The sequence below is a fragment of the Lethenteron reissneri genome, chromosome 51, assembly GCF_015708825.2.
Source record: "Lethenteron reissneri isolate LAM-NWPU_2019-01 chromosome 51, ASM1570882v1, whole genome shotgun sequence".
In the NCBI taxonomy this organism is placed as follows: domain Eukaryota; kingdom Metazoa; phylum Chordata; class Hyperoartia; order Petromyzontiformes; family Petromyzontidae; genus Lethenteron; species Lethenteron reissneri.
In genome coordinates, this window is record NC_083829.1 from 972,805 (window position 1) to 992,100 (window position 19,296).

The 19,296-nt window shown below is 50.8% G+C and overlaps 1 protein-coding gene across 1 annotated transcript in view; it reads right to left on the reverse strand.

Moving 5' to 3' along the window:
* Nucleotides 1–1,266: 1,266 nt before the first annotated feature.
* The window catches only part of LOC133355624 (synaptophysin-like), a 63,969-nt gene continuing 45,939 nt past the window's right edge, over nucleotides 1,267–19,296 (reverse strand). Inside the window, exons 4-6 of the mRNA XM_061572991.1 lie at nucleotides 11,680–11,878; nucleotides 10,221–10,418; nucleotides 1,267–8,434 (exon numbers count right to left, since the gene is read on the reverse strand). Coding sequence (XP_061428975.1) covers nucleotides 8,102–8,434; nucleotides 10,221–10,418; nucleotides 11,680–11,878 — 730 coding nt within the window. The 3' untranslated portion in view covers nucleotides 1,267–8,101. The remainder of the gene's footprint in view (nucleotides 8,435–10,220; nucleotides 10,419–11,679; nucleotides 11,879–19,296) is intronic.

The window sequence follows — 19,296 nt, forward strand, 5'->3', positions numbered from 1 at the left end:
ATTCCCTGCGCTGGCAGTGGCTTCATCACCCGTGCTCGAGACTCACATTCGAGAGGGATACTCGCACAGAAGATCTGGAGACTCGCGTGGAGACCCGGCTACTCTCACAGAAGTTCACTTTGAGAACCAAAGAATCTCAAGGAGACGCTCAGACTCACATAGAGACTCCACTCAGAAACCGCAATGTGATGGTCATGCCTTCATCGGCACTCTTTCCAGCAGATGGGGTGCACTCGGCCCACACAACGTCCCAACTGCACACGTGACCTGTGTTTCCAATTATCGATCAGTCCAATAGACTTAAAGCAGAGAATGACACGGGGATCCCAGCATCGGTGCACCATTACCAAGTCCACACACATCGCCCGTGTTCCAATTATCAATCAGTCCACCTGCACGCGTTCATCAACTGAGACGAGGACTCTACGGAGGCCATAAGCGCAGACCAGGTACTCGCAGACCAGGTACTCGCAGACCAGGTATTCAACTTTTCGCTACCACCTGGGGTGGCATCGCTTCAGCAGTTTCATTTTCTTCACATGGTCAATGTCAGTGAATTATGTCGTAATCATTTGAGGTGAGTTCTCAAGTAATTCATTCGTAATGCACGTAGAAATAAACCGCTACTGCTTACGTTTTGTTTATCTAAGGTAGTGCCTATGTCTGCTCTAATCCATGGACTAAAAGCCTCCTCAACACGGAACCATGAAGACCCACTGGTGTACGACAAAAATTTGAAGAAGAAACACAAAGACAAAAATCCCCCGTATAGCCTTAACAGACTTTTGGGCAAGTGCTGTTAGCCAGCACCTATGAAGGCTGGCACGGCACACGAGGGGCCGGGTGGCCAGCACCACACCCGGCCGACTTTGTCTCCCCAGTGGCAATGTCTGACCACCGCACCAGGAACTCATTTGAGGCCGAGTCGACCTTGTCGAGGCCCTGGACCGGTTCAGATAACCATCACTGGTGTTGGCCGTGAGCGGGAATCGAAATCTGGTCGCCGGGTTCGTAGCGCAGCGCGCTAACCGCTGCGCCACCGCATCCCAACACACAAGACGCGCGCGCCCACACACACAGAAACACAGGGGGTGTTAATACCCATTGAGCACAGAGACAAAATACACTGAACACAAGCCAGGAAAGTGCTACGTAATGAACATTTCAGTACCTAGGATACGATTGTAGCCGGCGACGAGTAAGACGCGTATCGATTCACCCCTCCAGCCACGATCCGTTGAAACTGTTAGGACTTTTTTGGGGAAAGGGACGGGGGGGGGAGGGGTGACGATTCCGATTCAAGAATCGATTCTCTTTGGTCTAATTTGTCTGATTCAATTTAAAGACGTCTGTCTCAATTGGCCTTTGTAAACGCCTGGTTTGAATTGCTGGAATTAAAGTGTTCCGTCTGGATCGTTCTGCCTCGTTCACCCCGCTAGCCTCGAGGTAGCCTTTCACTCCCGAGTTAGTACGTCGCCATCATCATCGCCGTCTGTCCCTTCCATCACCTCATTAGCTACAGTGGTGGGACGAGCTATAGCTGGTGCTCTCCGTTAACTAGTATCGCCGCTTCTCTCTTCCTTCCTACATTAGGAAGCCGCTGGAGCTAAGCACTTTTAAATCATCTATATTGAAAACTAATTTAGTTTCAGCTGCTTTTTGTGTTCAGTTTGTTGTCTTTCCCCTGCCACCCCTGGCGGCTGCTCCATCGTTACTCCTCAACATCGGGTCCGAGTCCGACCGGGCAGCGCGTCCTTCCCAAGCGCAACAGTTGTATTGATGTCATTAACCAGCAGACGGTGCTCTCCAAATCCATTCCTATGCCTCTCAGCGTAAACTCCCGGCAAGCGTCTCTCTCTGCGCTTCTGTGTGCGCCGGCGAGCGCCAGCTGGAATCACCGACATTCCCATTTGCACTGCATTTGAAAATGTCATTTTATAACATTTGTCCTTACCCATGTATTGATCGTTCGAATTTTAATGTGCAATTTTATTGAGGAACTGTGTGTTGTCTTGGTGTGGTCTGTGACTGTTTTTTCTGCTGTTCTGCCTTGCCCAAGCTTGGGAATCGGTGCGCTTATGCAATTTGAACTCATATACTTGATCTATTTTACGTATTTACTCTTGGTAATTGGCTTTCCTTTCCTATACTTTGCACTCCGATCGTTTTCCCCCTGTTTACTGTTTATTTGCTGTAACGTTCTGAACCCCACGCCACCACCCGTACTGGACATCTGTGAGAAAGAGCCACGCAGCTCATCAGATTTTTGCCAGAGCCTACAGAACGACATCTCGGATTGCATGCCGTCGGGACGGACACCGCGGACGGACAACGGCGCGCAACACGCGCCGCTGTCCATCGCGCCGTGCCCACGGGATGAGCGCAGGAAGGGCGGCTCACGCTTTTCACGGCTGGTGACGCAAACACAACCATACACCCCCCCCCCCCCCCGTCAAGGCGGACTGCGACGGAATCACCAATCTCGCTGATATTGGCCAATCAAATAAAGGGGGGGGGGGTGTCTCACGACTACTCAATCCACTATATCGCGAGGACATTTTCTAGATGGCTGCCCAATCGACTTTAAGCAACTGCCGCATCCACCGAGGTGAATCGATACAAATGAAACCTCGATTCATGGTCCACAATGACCATGAATATGGACAAAGACACTCTCCTTTGGCTCGACTACTTTCGTCACATATATGAGGGGGGAGGGGAGAATCTCTGGTCGGAGATTTCGTCGGGTGTCCGATTTCATTGTTCTATTCCAGTACCGGACGATAGCCGCCCCCCCCCCCCCCCATCGATGGGAGATGCAGTCCTTCACGATGTTCCAACTCTTGATTTCATCATCAGATTAAAATATCACCATGGCCAAAGTGGGTTGATGCCACAGACCCTGCGGTTCACCCCCTCCCGTGATGACGGCAGCGAAAGTGAACGCGTAAGCAGGGCCGCCCGTAGGGGGTGGAAGGGGCAGTGCGGTATTACATCTGGCACCGTGACATCGAAGCGCATCGGGGGGCCTCCCAAATCGCGGGACCCGGGGCGGTCACCCCCGATTCGCCGTGTACCACTAGGGGCAGCTCTGGGTATAAGTGACGTTCGGAATCACTGGGCAGAGAACAGGACTCCTTCTTTAATTGACGATTACCAAACGCATCGTTATCACATACAACATCATCTCTGGCACACGTTGCCTTTGTGCTCCAATTATAAACGAGTCCATGCCGCACATGTCATCATCTGGGACCAGGAAACCCGAGCCTGACTTTGTAGCCTCTTCAACCTGTAGTGACAACACTGGACGCGTAAACAGTCCAGCTGAACCATCGACAACAATCTACGGTTATCCTCCAAGAATAAACTTTGCAAAACATTTTTGCCAACGTTCCCTCAAGGCTAACGGAACAAACGATATGGTACGCACGACGCAGAACACATGGGGGCGGACAATGCCAATGAGACCGTGCAAACTGGACAAAAACAATAACACAGCAATACCCCGGTTTACGTCGGAGATGCGTTCCTGAAAGGTGCGACCACGAATCGAAGCGATTTACAGGGTACGGTGGTGGAGGCGAAGGCTGAGAGGTGATGGATAACGAGAACAGACGTATGACGATGCTGTCAGTGACATGAGTGTGTGAGTTGAGGTGACGCAAATCATGCGGCGGTGTTAATAATAATGTCGTGACGTGTTTGTGAAATGTTTGTAAAAGGGGGAGACATAAATCGGGGTATTGCTGTAATCGATTCACAAATCGAAATCGCGACTCTCGAATCACGACAATTCCTCGTATCGCTTGTGGCGGTGCCGGACGGGGTGGGGGTGGTGGGGAGAGAGGGCGGGGGGGCAGGGGGAGTGAATTGTTGCACGTACGGCATGCCAGCGTTGCGCGTCACATCGCACATCGCCGGCATCAACGTCCCCCCCGTGGTGTAAACAGCTTACGTCAAACCGCTTCCATAACGCTTTCTGTAAACGGTGGGACGGAGAGGTGCGTGCAAAGAATCGAGTCGCGCTAACTATAATCCACGCAACGAGGTCATTTCTAGACGGCAAAGAGGCATGACCGTGTGACCGTAACATCATTGGTCCTACCATCATGCCTTGCATGCCACTTGACATGTGAGGCCACCAAGATTCAGTCGCGACCATCTAATTATTCATATTTAAAGACTGCGGCTGAACAATGTACATCGGCTTCACGCGTGTTAGGAGTCATCAGTACAACATAGCCATCATTGCCTACTGCCACCGTGTACTTCAGGGGCCACTTCACTAGGACAGGCCCTCTGTGACGGTTCACTGTGGGCACTGTTTGGTACCACCTCAGGGTAACAAAACCGAGTTGAACACGCAGTCGTAGGAGGAGGCTTTCGCGACAAATATTAACCATAAAAGGGTTTCTTGGGTTAGACCGCATAAATATAAATGTGAATAACCCAACCAATAATAGATATCCTTTGTAATTTATACGAGTATATTAACCCTCCCCCCCCTCTCTGGTCTTCGCACCTGCTTGGCTCATAAGTGACGTCATCACATTTATCCTCCATCTATTTAAGACCAAAACAGGAAGAGGATTTCTCCACAACTCTGGCTGTCGCCTGATGATGCTGCCCGTTGTTGTAATTACCGGCGAAACGTCACGGTACTCGAATTGTAAATGTTGTAGTGGGTTTACTCTCTAACACACTGGTGTGCTGAGCTAGTAACGAATTGCCACATTTATTTACGTGACAAACCTTACTGATTTTCTGTGTCGGGTGGTAGTGGGTCCAGGGGTACATTTATATTTAGGCTATCTAACCCAAATAAAAAACCTTTACTATGGATAATAAACCAATTTTTGACGCATATTCTGCTACTGTCAAGTGCCTCGTAGGCAGCCATTTGGCAGCGCTAGAGGGAGCACGCATCCACACCTGGAGGGGCACACATGTGTTTAATGCCAATTGCGCAGGGCGTCTAAAATCTTACATTAAGTCTTGACGTGGGGCGATTGTTTAATCTGTGCGTCCCAATACTTTACACAACAACAGTGTGCGACGAATTATATTACACTAAATGCGTCGCACATATTACTTTTATGTATACATTACACAACCTATGAGCGGCCATAAATTAACGTTTTCAAATAAATACATCGCTACGGGTGTCAGAAATGTACCTGAAAATTAGTATATATGTAAGTAAATTATTATATTATTAATGCAGAACAACTCAAGTGCAAGTCAACGTCCTGTGTTGACCTTGAGGCTGAGCCTTTCATTAATAATGAAATACAATCCATAATCCCGAAGTGCATCATTAATGAGAGTTCAACTGTTGAAAGTTAAAGTTCAGGAGATCACCTCTTACCCGTGGTGATGTGTGAGGGTGACGCATATCATGTAACGTGTTATCCACGAATTTACTGCACCGATCCATAAAAAAAACATGAACGATGGGAATAAAAGGGCTGCGGATAAATCTGAGTTCTAGCAGAACCGCGGGTGACTCGGTCACGGATATGAGGCGCTCTCTGCTATATTCCTAAATTAAAATGTAATGAAATTTGAAATAACCCAAGCCTGTGTAATGCCAGATATACACAACAAACATTACGTGTGTATATATATGTTAAACAAAATTAAGTTTGGTCCAGGGATAACCCACAAAGCACAAGGTCGTTTTGCACAAACGCAGACTGAGTCCATCCGTTACCACGGAACAATTAAAATTCTGCAACCCGAACGGTGTAACGAAAGTAGCTGACGAGAGACTGACCGATGGCTATCATCTGTGCGGGGTTCCAGAGCAACGGGCAAAACCGACGGGCAAAACCAACAGGCCAAGGGGCACACACACGAGTGGGTGGACACGTACCTATTGCAAATTGCGATCCATTTATAGACACCCCACTGATCGCTAACCACCATGGCCTTGTGTCGCGCGTGATTGGTCACAGGAGTTACCTGCGTGTTGGATTGGCCGAGGTGGAACAGTCATGTGGGCCCCCCGCGTTCACCTGACAATCGCGTGGGCCCCTCGTTAACCAGACATAACCCCCCCCCCCACCCCATGCATTGTTTCCAGTGGGCTCAATGTCCCAGACGACATGCGTACGCGACGAGCCTGCGAGATATCGATGACCTCGGTATACGCATCATCATCTTCATCGACTGTTGCGAACAATTCAGTGCGATGGAGATCGCTGGGAGGCATGTCAGAGGCTCCAAATTCAAACACGGTGTGTTGTTAACACACGGCTTCTCCATTATTCCAGCGGGGTGTCTAGAAATGGCTCGCCCTGTATGAGCCGTGTTCTCAATTCGCCACCATACGTTTTCAGGCATTCGATGAGACAGGAATGACAAAACCCATTGATGAAGTAAACAAATAAACGGCTGTACATACCTCTGTTCATCTCTGCGAAAAATAAACCAAATATTTCTCCAGAATTATGATGTTTCATTCGCTCCACCATGGTGACGCTGAATAATGCTACGTTTTTTTCACATTAATTCAAGCGCTGAGATTAAATAAATTCGAGAAAGAGAATTCATGCAATTTTAATAACCGTGCCTACGTTGTGCAATGTCTTATAATATTGATCTATTGTAGGAAGCGATAGAAAATAAATACAAGGATTCCGGAAATTATCAAAGGGATGTGGCAACTGTCATAACAGTATACTCCTCAAAGAATAGAAGATTTTTTTCTCTAAATACATTCTGGAAAACCACGTGCAATTTTATCAAGGTGAGTATTTACTATGAAAGGTGATCAAATGTTTGTTTCAATGTTAAGAGACAGATTTTCATGAAGACAACCAGCACATACTTTGAGACAGAGTGATCTGACCACAATTAACCTGCACCAATTATTTGTAACTTAAAAATGCCCACCATTGTGAAATTATGAACGAAAATCTTAAAAGCACTTGTGTACACACAAACAACATTTGCGAGGTATAACCCAAAACATTCACAAAAACCGTGGCACATTCTTAAATAACCACATTGTGTGTAAAATAAAGTCTGAATTTACTTTTTTTTTTACATCTGCCAAAATCATTATCATAGTGGTAACGCGATTGAAATGTTTTTGCTGCACCAAACACACGTTTGGAGGTTGATGGGGAGTTTAGCGTGCTCTTTGACCTTACATAAATTACGATGTGTTTATGAATTCGGCCATTGAACCCTGCAGTCATTTCCAATACAGGGCTGCGATCTTTACACACGGTTTGTGAACAATGTCCCCCCTGAGTTGTCTGGGTTTGGATCAGATCGATTTTTAAAACATCCAGCGACTGTAATCCGTCACCACACTGACACTTCTCACACACCTCGTCTACACACGGACGACGCTACATCGGACAGGTGGCTAAAAATGCAGTGCCCTTTGCCTAATAGTGGAGGGAAAAGCTGCTTCTGACTTGTTTATGTTGCTTCTTAAAATGTATTATTCATAACATGGTCATAATTTTTTTTACAGACATGCCTAAAATTAAAACCAGGGCAGGAAATGATCAGAGTTAAAAGTGTGTGTTTTTTTCTTAGTCACAACCAGAACTTGAAATATTAAATAAAGACAATTACACCATCACTCGTGATGTCTGTCAATGGCCTAAAGAACATAAAGTATATATAAATAGAATCTAACTCATAAAACTGATTGAAAATTATACTTCGAGGTCCATGAGGTAAATTTGTTGACGAAAGCAAGGAAGAAACGAAAGTTATAAATACGTCGTCTGTACGACATGCGTTATAACGTGACACTCAACCACCTTTGCTTTCCGACGGAAGAAAGAAAACATCATAATCCGCGAGCCAAGTATTTCCTCCGGCAGTTGGGCCCAGTGGAAAATCCCTGAACCCGACAGGGGCGGCCTATCACCACGTCCGCCAAAAAAAAAAATTCAACAAAAACCCGTCGCCCGATTGCAGATCTCTTACAATCGGGCGACACTCAACTGAAAGGCGCTTGCTCGTTCGAAAACATGCTCACACCGTTTGCACTGAAAGCAACCTCTGGTTATGAACCACTCTTAATTTCCTGCCCCCGCGGTACGAAATCTGGAGAGCGTGCGGTTGGGCGACATCACATCTGGTTGACGTAGGAGGTGGGGCTAGTCTGGCCATATCCGGCCGACTGCCCGTACCCACCTCCTCCTGCCCCGCCGCCGCCGGGCTGCTCGTATCCACCTTGCCCGTAGCCCGAGTCCTGCCCGTAGCTGACGGCGTCGCTGCTGCCGCCGCCGACACCGCCGCCCAGGCCAGGTTTGGCAGCTGCAGGCGGAATGGCGCCGGGTCCCGCAGCGGCCATGGGCCCGCTGGTTCCGGCGGCCGGCTGCCCGCCCGCCGACCAACCCGTCTCCTTGAACACGAACCAGATGTTGCCAGCCCACAGCACGAAGTTCAGGTAGCCGAAGACCTGAGAGCAGACGCGACGTGGCGGTTAGGAGCTCGAGCGTCAGACCATACGGCCAAGGATTTTTTTGATAACTATTTCTATACCATTTTTTTTTTACTCGCTACAACTGCCGAGCACACATCCAAAGGCCCAAAAACGCCCAGTGGCCAGCAACAAACAACGCTGTTGAACGTGTAATGGATAAGAGAGAACACGTTTCTCGACTTAAGCTAGATTTGAGTGTGGGAAAAAGAGACGACAGGAGGGAATTACAAAGTGTAGAAGTGCATTGAAGGAGCAGCAAGGGAAGTGTTGTGACCTGTAGTGTGGTGAGTGGGTGAGTGGGTAAGTGAGTGAATTGCTGTGACTTGTAGTGTGGTGAGTGAGTGGGTAGGTGGGTGAGTGAGTGAGTAATTGTAACCTGCAGTGTGGCGAGTGAGTGGGTGAGTGAGAAGTTCAACAAACATACATACATACAAGTTCATGGGAACAGTAACCATGGAATTAGGGATAGAAGAGTGTTAATGAGGTGGCCAACCACCCGTGAGTAAATTCTAAGAATGAGGTTCCAAATGGCAGGTGCTTGTGAGTAACGCTGACATTAAATTGTGCAACGTTCCAGTGTGTAAATATTTCAAAACATCGTAAATTAAACAGCACAATTGTGTTCTTTCATTGTTTTGCAACAGTTTCACACTGATGTGCCATTAAATTCAATGAGAAGCCCAGGTCTTTAATCCCTAACATGGTCAAGGCTGGGAGGCCTGAGCCTCACCCTCCGCTTTTGCCTGATTAACCCAGCCCTGGGAGCCCGGCAGAGAATCTAGGCGAGAATAGGCATGTGCTCGGCCTAAGAAAAATAAGCAACAACCCAGGCATTTTAGAGAAGTAAATACGATTTTTAAAAATATAAAGCGAGGAAAATTGTTAATGGGAATATGTTATTTTCTGTAACATTTTTGACATTAATCAAGTTTTGTTTACAAAAATAACTATCCCTGATTCATAATTGGCTTCTTTGGGTTAGGTCGTGTAAAAATGTGCGTCATAAGCCCTCCTCCACCCAATGCAATCAATTAATAACAGGGTCCTGAGAATCAGTAACAAGTAACAAAAGCAGGAACAAATTTGGCCACGTTTGATTCATGCGACCCTGTTATTAATTGGCTGTGTTGGGTGGAGGAGGGGTTTACGACCCAGATATTTTTTTACACAAGCTAACCCCAAAGTATCCAAATACAAATCACATTGAATCACTAAAGTCTACGCATAGAAATAATGATCTCTCTCATACATGCTTCGTGGATATGGAGCAATGGAGTCAGCTCGCGTGCAGAGGCGCTCCGTAGTGTGGCATTGTGGGACTGCGTGGGATGGTTTCGAGAGGCCCTTGTCCTCTCAGAGGTGTTTCCCCCTTCCCCTTTGCTTGCCACTCGGTCGTTTGTCTTGCCCACCGTTCTGATTTAATTCATTTTTTCACAAACAAGCTTACCTTTCCCCTAAATCATCACAGCATGCTTTCCCCCTTCACGGTTACCACCTGCCCAGCTTTAACCCAGAGAGTCCAGAAATTGCCATCTCTGTGTGTGGCAGGAATTTTTTTTATCGAGTTCTGATACCAAGTATCGTGTTGATTTTTATTTCGGCACGCAGTACTGCGGTCTCAATAGACCTATAGGTCCTTCGAGAAATACGTCGGGGTTTGGGCAAGCCACCGCTCAAACCGGCTCTGCGCTGCCCTGCCTCTCTGCAGCAGCATCCCGGCATTTTCGATCGCGAGCGTGGGGCAAGAGACGTCGACACTCACAACGGAGACGCTGAGGCCGGAGGTCACGGGGTCGAGGCCCTCCTTGCAGGTGGCGAGCGGCACGGCGGCCTGGCACGCGGCCACGAGGAAGATCACCTCCTCGGGGTCCGTGGCAGATTTCACGTCCGAGAGGCCCTTAGCCCAGGCAGAGGCACTCACCAGCCACAGGAAGGAGAACACGACAGTGGCGATGAAGTCCTGAGGGAAGAAACATCGGATAAGGAGATGGAATAGGGAAGGAAAGAGGTCGAGGCGGGGGGGGAGGGAGGAGGGGTTACTCACAGCATGAGCACGGTCATCATTGTCATCGTCGTCAATTGTCATAATCATTATCATACTCTACATCATCATCCTAACTGTCATTGGTCATCACTGCTGTAATCATCAACATCATGGTCATAGTTGCAGTCCTTGGATCACCATAATTGTCAACAGCAATGTCACTGCCATCATCATTGTCGTCATCACCACGAACAATCGTCATCAATCATCGTCATTGCCTTTATCAATCATCGAAAATCATCACCATTTGCACTGTTGTTGTCGTCTTGGTCATTATTATGCATGTAATCTTCATCACTGTCATGCTGTCATTGTCATCGTCGCATTCATCATCAATGTCGTTATCATCATCATTCATCATTGTAATTATCAATGATCAATATACATAATTCATGTCAGAGAAGTTCCACGATTTCGGACATACGTTTAGGACACAACTTTAAATTAAGGCTGATTTCTGGAATGAGTCATAGCCCCTTTGTCCCAGCACGTCCGACACCACAGTGCTATTTTATTTCTCATGCATATCAAGAAAGGTGGACACATTGTTTATTTACGACAACCCTAAATGATTGCCAACCCTAAATGATTGCCGTCCATTGGCCGTGCAAAACCCCACTTCACAATCGCACCGAGTGACCACCCGAAGATTTGAAGCGTCCGAGATGTACGTCCAATAGCGTGTCCAGCATCTGTTTATATGCCACACCAAACGGTTGTGCAGTTTGATCGTTTGCATTAGGCTAAGACTGATTGTGTATATGGCCTGCCGCATCTAAGTGGAATAGTGCAGGTCGTGGACAGACTCTCCGCAGTGCCCCCTTTGCGTGGGCATTACAAGATATTAAGTCCGGCGCTGGAAGGATTAGGGTGTGTTTTTGTGTTTGGCAGACGATCGAATGGGGACACGAAGACAGCCGCGCTGGACTTAGCGAGCAGCAGATGGGCATGCTGCGGTGTACAGCGCGAGTTTAAACCCCGGTCTTGCCAAGACAAGATAAAGCCTGGCGTCGCTCTCCGATGCGCGTTCGGGTTGTGCCGCGTGTTGTTCGATGCGACGTCCGACGTTTCACTCCTTGGGCTGGGAGCTTTTTTAGGCACTGAATGAAGCTGCTCACTTTCTCCTACAATTAAAATGCATTGCCGGCTGCTCATGGGTCCGCGGTCAATCACTCACAATCATGGGTCCACGGTTGTTCTCCGTGTACTTCTGCTGTAGGAAGATGTAGACAACGATGGCGGCGAGGGAGTAGAGGAACGCGAAGACGGCGACCGTGACGTAGAACTCGACCGACGAGGAGAAGTCGCCCGTCAGGTAGAGGCGCTCCACCTCCGCGCCTTTGCACGCCGGCACGTCAAAGAACACCTGGTGCAGGCTGGGAGGGATGGCAGAGACCGGGGCAGGGGACGAGACAAGGGGGGAGAGGGGCGAAGAGGAGAGGGAGGGAATGGTGAAGGGGTGAGGGGTGATGAGAGACAAGGGAGTAGCAGGAGCATGGAAGACGGAGCAGAGGAAGAAGATGGAATGGGAGGTAGAGAAGGAGAATAGGGGGGGATAAAATAAGAATGACAGGGAATATAGTGAAGATGGTAAATAAGAGGGAGGATAGGGAATAGAGGGAGGAAAGGGAATAGAGCCACGTGTATGTAATGGGTTAATGTTACCATACAATCACAAGAGGGCGCCACAATCGCATGTAACAAAAATAATAATATAGAGTGGATCATCGATTATCAAGACCGGATTTCCAAAAACGGTGGATAATCACTAATCATCATTATTTTGCATAACATTTTTATACGTGTGATGTATATGTTTTTAGTGTTTTAAATGTGTTTACTATATGAAATTGGCATGAATAAATATACAAATAGACACAAATAAATATCCCAATGTAAAAAAGTTACCGTATTTACAATCTCAAACACCCTGCATGGGGTGATGTATGTACTACTACTACGCTCTTGTTTCAACAACAACTTGATGTGTGACGATCACCGGACTGATGCGAATGCTGAATTACATGCACACTTTTCGCCGGATCGCAGTCTGTATATTTTCAGTTTTTATTGCTGTAGTTATTAGTCCTGAAACATGTATATACGTGCAGTATTTTCATTGTTCAAGGTGTATGTACGTAGTGTATAATGTGCTGTATATTATATTTGATGCTGAAATCAAGCAAAGCTGCTTTTACAGACACGATGCCAAAGGCTGCATTGGTTACAGCCTTTGGAGCGTTTTTTGGCGGTTTCGCCGGATCGGCCTGGGACCGCCGTAAAACGTTGGAAGCTGGATAACTGCGTGCCGAATAATCGATCATCACCTGTATACTTTTTGAATACAAACTCTTGACGTGATAATGGTGTGGCATATCGCTGCTTCCCCCTGAAAATAAACCTGCGGTATGCTCTTTTATTTCTTTGGAGTAGAAAACAATGCAAAATTCTTTTTCCAATGCAAAATGTTTTGGCGCATCCATGAATGACTCCTCTCAGGAGGAAGGTGGGCACTCAATTGTATTTAGGATATCGAGCAGCTCAGAGGTCAGAGCCGGCAACCCGTCGAGAACCTGGATTTGAATGTAATGCATTGCACACGAAAAAATATGCCCTGTAAGTGCAGATATGAGGCAAGTGATTTCAAAAGTAGCTCTGTGATATCTCCTTCAGTGGACCATCGTTAAAACACTGTGCAATGCAAGACACTAAAACGGATTGTTTCATCCCATGACATATGTAGGGGTGTTAGAGAGAGGGCCGTTATGTATGGCAGTCTATGGGAAACAAACACAGTGGGCGGGGCTACGTGTGTGCACAGGGAGATGCCCTCTGCGACGTCCGAGCCAGACACCCTGGGGGGGGCTGGTTTGGCGTTATGATCCCCCGGGGCCCCACCCCTCAAGGAGGGTTGGGTATAAAAGGGGACGTTATATGGGCTCGAGTTCAGTTATGTTATAGTTAACCAAGAAGGCTGAAGACGTCTTAGATAGAGCCCTGGACTCCCCTCGTTCGATGTCCTTATCAGGGCCGAACAGGACTGAGCCAGCGGCGTGGTCCCGAAAGCCAGAGCCGGTGCTCTTCTAAGAGCTGGTCTGGGACTCCGGGTACCGGCCCGACTTACCAGTGTCGGGCCAAGTAGCCTCCCCTAGCCCAGTAGTGGAGGACTGTGAGGCAGGCTAGGACTTAGCTAGGAAGTGTATCCTTAGCTAGTCGGGTGAGGGGGCCCGATACCCCCTCCAGTGCTGTATGTCACATACGAGCTGTGTTGAATAAATATCCGTGTGCCTCCACCTCGGCGTCAAGTGTCTTCACCGGTACTTCAACTGGTGTCAGAAGTAAAACTCGAACATGGACACACGGAAGACAGCGCGGACCAAAGTACCGCAAGAGGAAGATACTGCCGAGATCGTCGAGCCCGAGACGGCTACACAAGCCATGGTGCAGCCGGGGCCTGATGTCTCCTTACCGGGGCATCTGAGTCAAGAAGGACCACAGTCAGACGCGTTGCGGCTGGCTCACGGGAGGCTGGCGGAGCTGTTATATGCCGCTGCCGCCACGCTGGAGACCATCACGCGGCTGGGGGCCGGTGATTCAGCACGGGGCGAGGCGGGCCAACGACCAGGGCGCCTTCCCGCCATTTCGGAGCAGCCCGAGTTTGAATCTCCCGCCATCGACGCTGCAGCTGTTCGGGGCGTGGCCAGCCTACACATCCACTCCGGCATCGCCGTCGCTGAAGCCGCGACGTCATCACCACCGCGACAGGCGATCCCATCGGCCGCTCGTACCGACGCACAGCCGAGTGGAGGTGACATCCGCCCGCGGGAATCAACAACGACAGCTGCACTCCATCAGAGGCTGCCCCCGCTGAAAGAGTTCGTCGGCGCGGAGGGGGACTGGGCCGGGTTCCGCAGACGATTCCTCGCCCATCAAGAGATGGCGAGGTGGACAGACGAGGAGGCTCTCTGCGCGCTGCCGGCGCTCCTCGACAGCGACGCGCTCGCAGCCCTCACATCGGCACCAAAAGAGAGGCGGGCGACGTTACCGATGGCGCTGCAGCTGCTGGGAGGGGTCTACGGACCATCGGCGGAATGCAGACAGGAGTTCTACGACCGCAAGCGGGGTGAAAAGGAGTCGCCCCTGGCGTACCGAACGAGCCTCCTGGCGATGGCCAAGTCGGCCTTCCCCCGTATGGATGACGACGGCATCGACGCTATGGTGACGGAGAAAATACTCCTCCTGGCTGACGACCTTGACATCGCTGTGGTCGCGCAGGAGGATGCAGAGATGACGTCGCTCCAGGCGGCAAGGCTCCTCCACGCCAACCTCCTGTCGCTCCGACGAAAAGCCAGCAGGGCGTCGGCGGGGCGTGCGGTGGCTGCAGCCACCCTTCCGACGGAGGAACTCTACGCCGTCGACCACCGACGGCAACAGGCGACGAGTGCACGGCCGGGCCAGGACGGGTCGGGCCGTTCCGACCATTCGTCACCTCCGACGCCGCTCCTACGGTGTTTTAACTGCGGCGTCCGGGGCCACGTCGCCTCGGGGTGCCGCTCTCCTCGTCAGCGCGGGACGACACCTCACCGGGACGACGGGCCTCATCCCAAGCTCCACCATCAAAAACCGGCGAGTCGCGGCACCCCACACGTTTGGCCCACACACACACCCGTCACGCACTCAAACACCGCAACGAGAGGGGGGCCGGTATCACGCACCATCGCACCATCACGCACCACTCCGGGTACCCATATCGAACCCGGCCAGTGGTCCGTGCTGGCCGATCGTGTGGTAGCCGCATCGTCGGGGTCGTCGGCCGTTGTGGGGTATATCGACGGGGTTGAAGTGCGCATCCTGGTCGATACGGGAGCATCGGCGACTATTATTTCGGAATTGATTTATAATATTCTCCCTGTCCGGAGTCGTCCCTTGATGCCTGTTGACATACCATTCTATGCGGCTAACGGGGGCTCACTTGGCATCATCGGACAAATTCGTGCCCAAATTTGTATCGGGGAAATAAAATTGTCTGGGCCGATTTTTGTTTCTTCCTCGCTGGCGGTTCCGTGCCTGCTGGGGACGGACTTCCTGGCCAAAATGCCGATTGTAATTTTGATCGACCAGGGTTGTATAGAGCTTCCGTCGGGCAGACGCATGGCGTTTCTGCCATCACCGGTTGCGACTCGGACGGCGTTCGCGACGGTGCCGGCGTTCGTGGAGAGAACGGTACGCGTCCCTCCGGGGACGCAAATGTTGGTACCCTTGAAACTTCGGCGGCCCCTCGTTAAGGGTACTGGGGCACAAGGGGTACTGTTGGGACCGTCTAGGGCCGGGGTTAGTGGACCTGACTTACTTCCGGCCCAGACCATAGTGAGAGGGGATGGTGAACCCTTCATCGCGGTCCTAAATGTGGGCTCGCGGACGGTGGTGGTCCCACAGGGGACCGTGCTTGCTCACGCAACGCCGGTGCCGTGTGAGGAACCCGCCGTAAATCGCGTCAACACTGTCCCTGCGTCGCGACCGCATTCGGACAGCGATGAAGGGTGGTTCGAGGCGCTTTGTGCGGGATCGACGGACCTGTCCGATTCAGAGCGTCAACAACTTAAAACACTACTGCGAGAATTTTCCGACGTTTTTAGTCGAAATAAATATGATTTGGGTTGTACTCACTTGCTGCGTCACCATATTGACACGGGTGACAGCGCGCCAATTCGCCAAAATCCGTTTCGGTTGAGTCCCGCCGAAAAGGACCATGTCAAATCGGCTGTTGATGACATGTTGGCCGCAGACATCATTTCTCCTTCCACCAGCCCTTGGGGAGCGCCGATCGTCCTGGTTAAAAAGCAGGACGGTTCGTTGCGGTTTTGCGTTGACTTCCGGCGTCTTAACAAAATTTCGGTTGCCGACGCATACCCGCTCCCTCGGATGGATGAATCGCTTGACGCCTTGGCGGGAGCACGATTCTTTTCCACACTCGATTTACTTTCGGGATTCTGGCAGCTTCCTCTGGACGATGAGTCAAAGCCTAAAACTGCTTTCCGTACACCGCACGGCTTGTTTCAATTCAACCGGTTGCCGATGGGCTTACACTCAGCGCCGGCAACTTTCCAGCGTTTAATGGAATTGGTTTTGGCTGGACTGCAATGGGAGTCGTGCCTAATTTATTTGGATGACATTATCGTCTTTGGTAAAACTTTTGATGAACATCTCCAGAGGTTGCGGGCGGTTTTCCTAAAGATGCGGGCTGCTAATTTGAAATTCAAGCCCCAAAAATGCCATTTGTTGCGTGATTCGGTGCGTTATTTGGGGCACATCATGGGACGCTCAGGTATTGCTACCGATCCCGCCAAAACGCAGTGTGTCAGCTCCTGGCCGACTCCCACCTCGGTGGGAGAGGTCAGGAGTTTCATTGGGTTCGCGTCGTATTATCGACGGTTTGTTGCCGATTTTGCGACAATTGCTAAACCCCTGCACGCTTTAACATCTAAAGGGGTTCGGTTCCACTGGGGTCAAGAGGAGGAGGCTGCGTTCCGCTCCCTTCGGGACGCCCTGGTAAAAGCCCCTCCCTTGATTTACCCTGATTTTTCGAAGCCCTTTTTGCTCGACACCGATGCGAGCAACACGGGTATTGGGGGTGTGCTTTCCCAGGTGGTTGATGGCGTTGAACGGGTGGTCGCGTACGGTAGTCGGGTGTTGTCTCCTGCGGAGCAAAGATATTGTGTCACCCGTAGAGAACTGTTGGCAATTGTTTTTTTCATCCAACAGTATCGCCCATATCTGTACGGTCGGCATTTCACCGTCCGCACAGATCATGCGGCACTACAGTATGCCCTGCGAGTTCAACAACCATCGGGACAGTTGTCTCGATGGTTGGAGGTTCTCCAGGACTTTGATTTTGAGACCACCTACCATAAGGGCGTTCGCCATACCAACGCGGACGCTCTGTCACGCATGCCAACCACCTCGGAATGTGCATGCCTCCTGGGGTCGGGACGTTGCAGACCTTCAGGGGACGCATCGGTTCCGATCCTGGCAGCCACCGACGACGACAAACCACTGCCTGATAATTCGATCGAACAACAGGGAAGAGATTCCCTGTTGGGGTTGCCCGTCACTGAGTGGGGGCGCCTCCAAATGGAGGATACCTCCCTCCTAGGGTGGCGTCGTCGCGTCGGGGGTGCTGGGCGGGTGAAAGGTGATTCAGGTGCATGGGAAATGGTGCAGGGTCTGCTCATGCATTGGGACGGCAAATCACAGCGACATCGGCTGGTCGTCCCTTCTGAGTTGCGAGGCAAGGTGGTGTGGGCCGTGCATGAGCGCCTGTTACACCTGGGGACCCTAAAGACCCTTGCACTGATACAACTGGATTTTTTCTGGCCTGGTATGACAAGGGATGTTGGGGATCTATTGAGTTCATGCCCGCGGTGTGCGCAACGGAAACCGCCGGCACGGGAGTCTAACCCGCCTTTACAATCGATCAAGGTGTCCAGAATAAATGAGCTTGTCGCGCTGGACATCTTGGGCCCATTTCCCGCCACCCCCAGGGGCAATAGGTATTTGTTGACAGGGGTCGAGTATTTTACGCGCTGGCCCATGGCCTGGCCCCTTGCCAACCAGTCGGCAGCAGCCATCGTGGACGCCTTTGTTCAGGGATACGTCCTGGACAAAGGTGCTCCGGAACGGCTGCTGACCGACCAGGGCAAAAATTTTTCCAGCAAATTACTTAAACAAGTCTGTGACCTCTTAGGCACAAAGAAAATTCGGACCTCCCCGTATCACCCGCAGACTGACGGAATGGTCGAGCGCCTGCATCGCACCATTTCGTCAATGATGGCACAGCAGGTCTCAGATTCACAGACTGATTGGGACCTGCATATTCAGGGGGTCTTGGCGGCATACCGGCACCCCATGCAGCTACGGGATTTTCCCCCTTTTACCTTATGTACGGTCGCGAACCCGACCCGCCTGTTCGCGCCCAGCTGCAGATCCCCGACCCGCAAGGAAAAACTAAATTGGCTGACCACGTCAAATTTAATCTGGCTAAATTAACAGAGGCGCGGGATGCTGCGAGGTTGAACTCGGACCTCCGTCAAAAGGCGAACGAGCGCCTCAGGCTGGGTCGGGCGCATGTGATACAGTGGAAGCCGGGGGACAGAGCATGGTTGCACTGTCCCCAAGTGCCCCTGGCTACCTCCCCTAAGCTGGCGCGGCCGTGGCGGGGCCCTGTGGAAGTGGTCGAGGTCTTGCGACCACAGTGCGTGCGCATTCGATGGGGGAAGCGGCGATGGTTCGTGCACCCCTCTCGGTTGAAACCCTTCGTCGCGGTACACAAACCCACTTCACACATGCGTGGCCAGACGTGTGGGGGGTCGACCGACTCACTAGGTCCGTCTCCGCCGCGCTCACCTAATGCCTTGCCGGCCGTGCCACCTCCAGGTGCATCGAGACTGACGGGCTCACGCCCGACCATCCCTTCTGGGGATACCAACGGTCACGCGGCATCAGAGGAGGTCTCACTCCGGGACGGACGATTACCACCTGACGGTCCGCCACCCGGGGTTTCCCCGTGTGAGGGGCCCGCCGCAAGGACACGCGCAAAAATGCGCAGACTGTTGTGAGACCGCAAGATGTGTATATATGTTGTGTTCGTTGTGTGTTGTGTGGGGGGGTGTGTTCCCTGCCCATTGAATTTACATACGTTGTGCTCACCTGCTGTTGTGTGTATGGTGGCTTCCCTGCAAATTGTATATAGCTTGTTTCTTACGGAATTCGTATTTATTCAAGGGGGGGTGCGTCG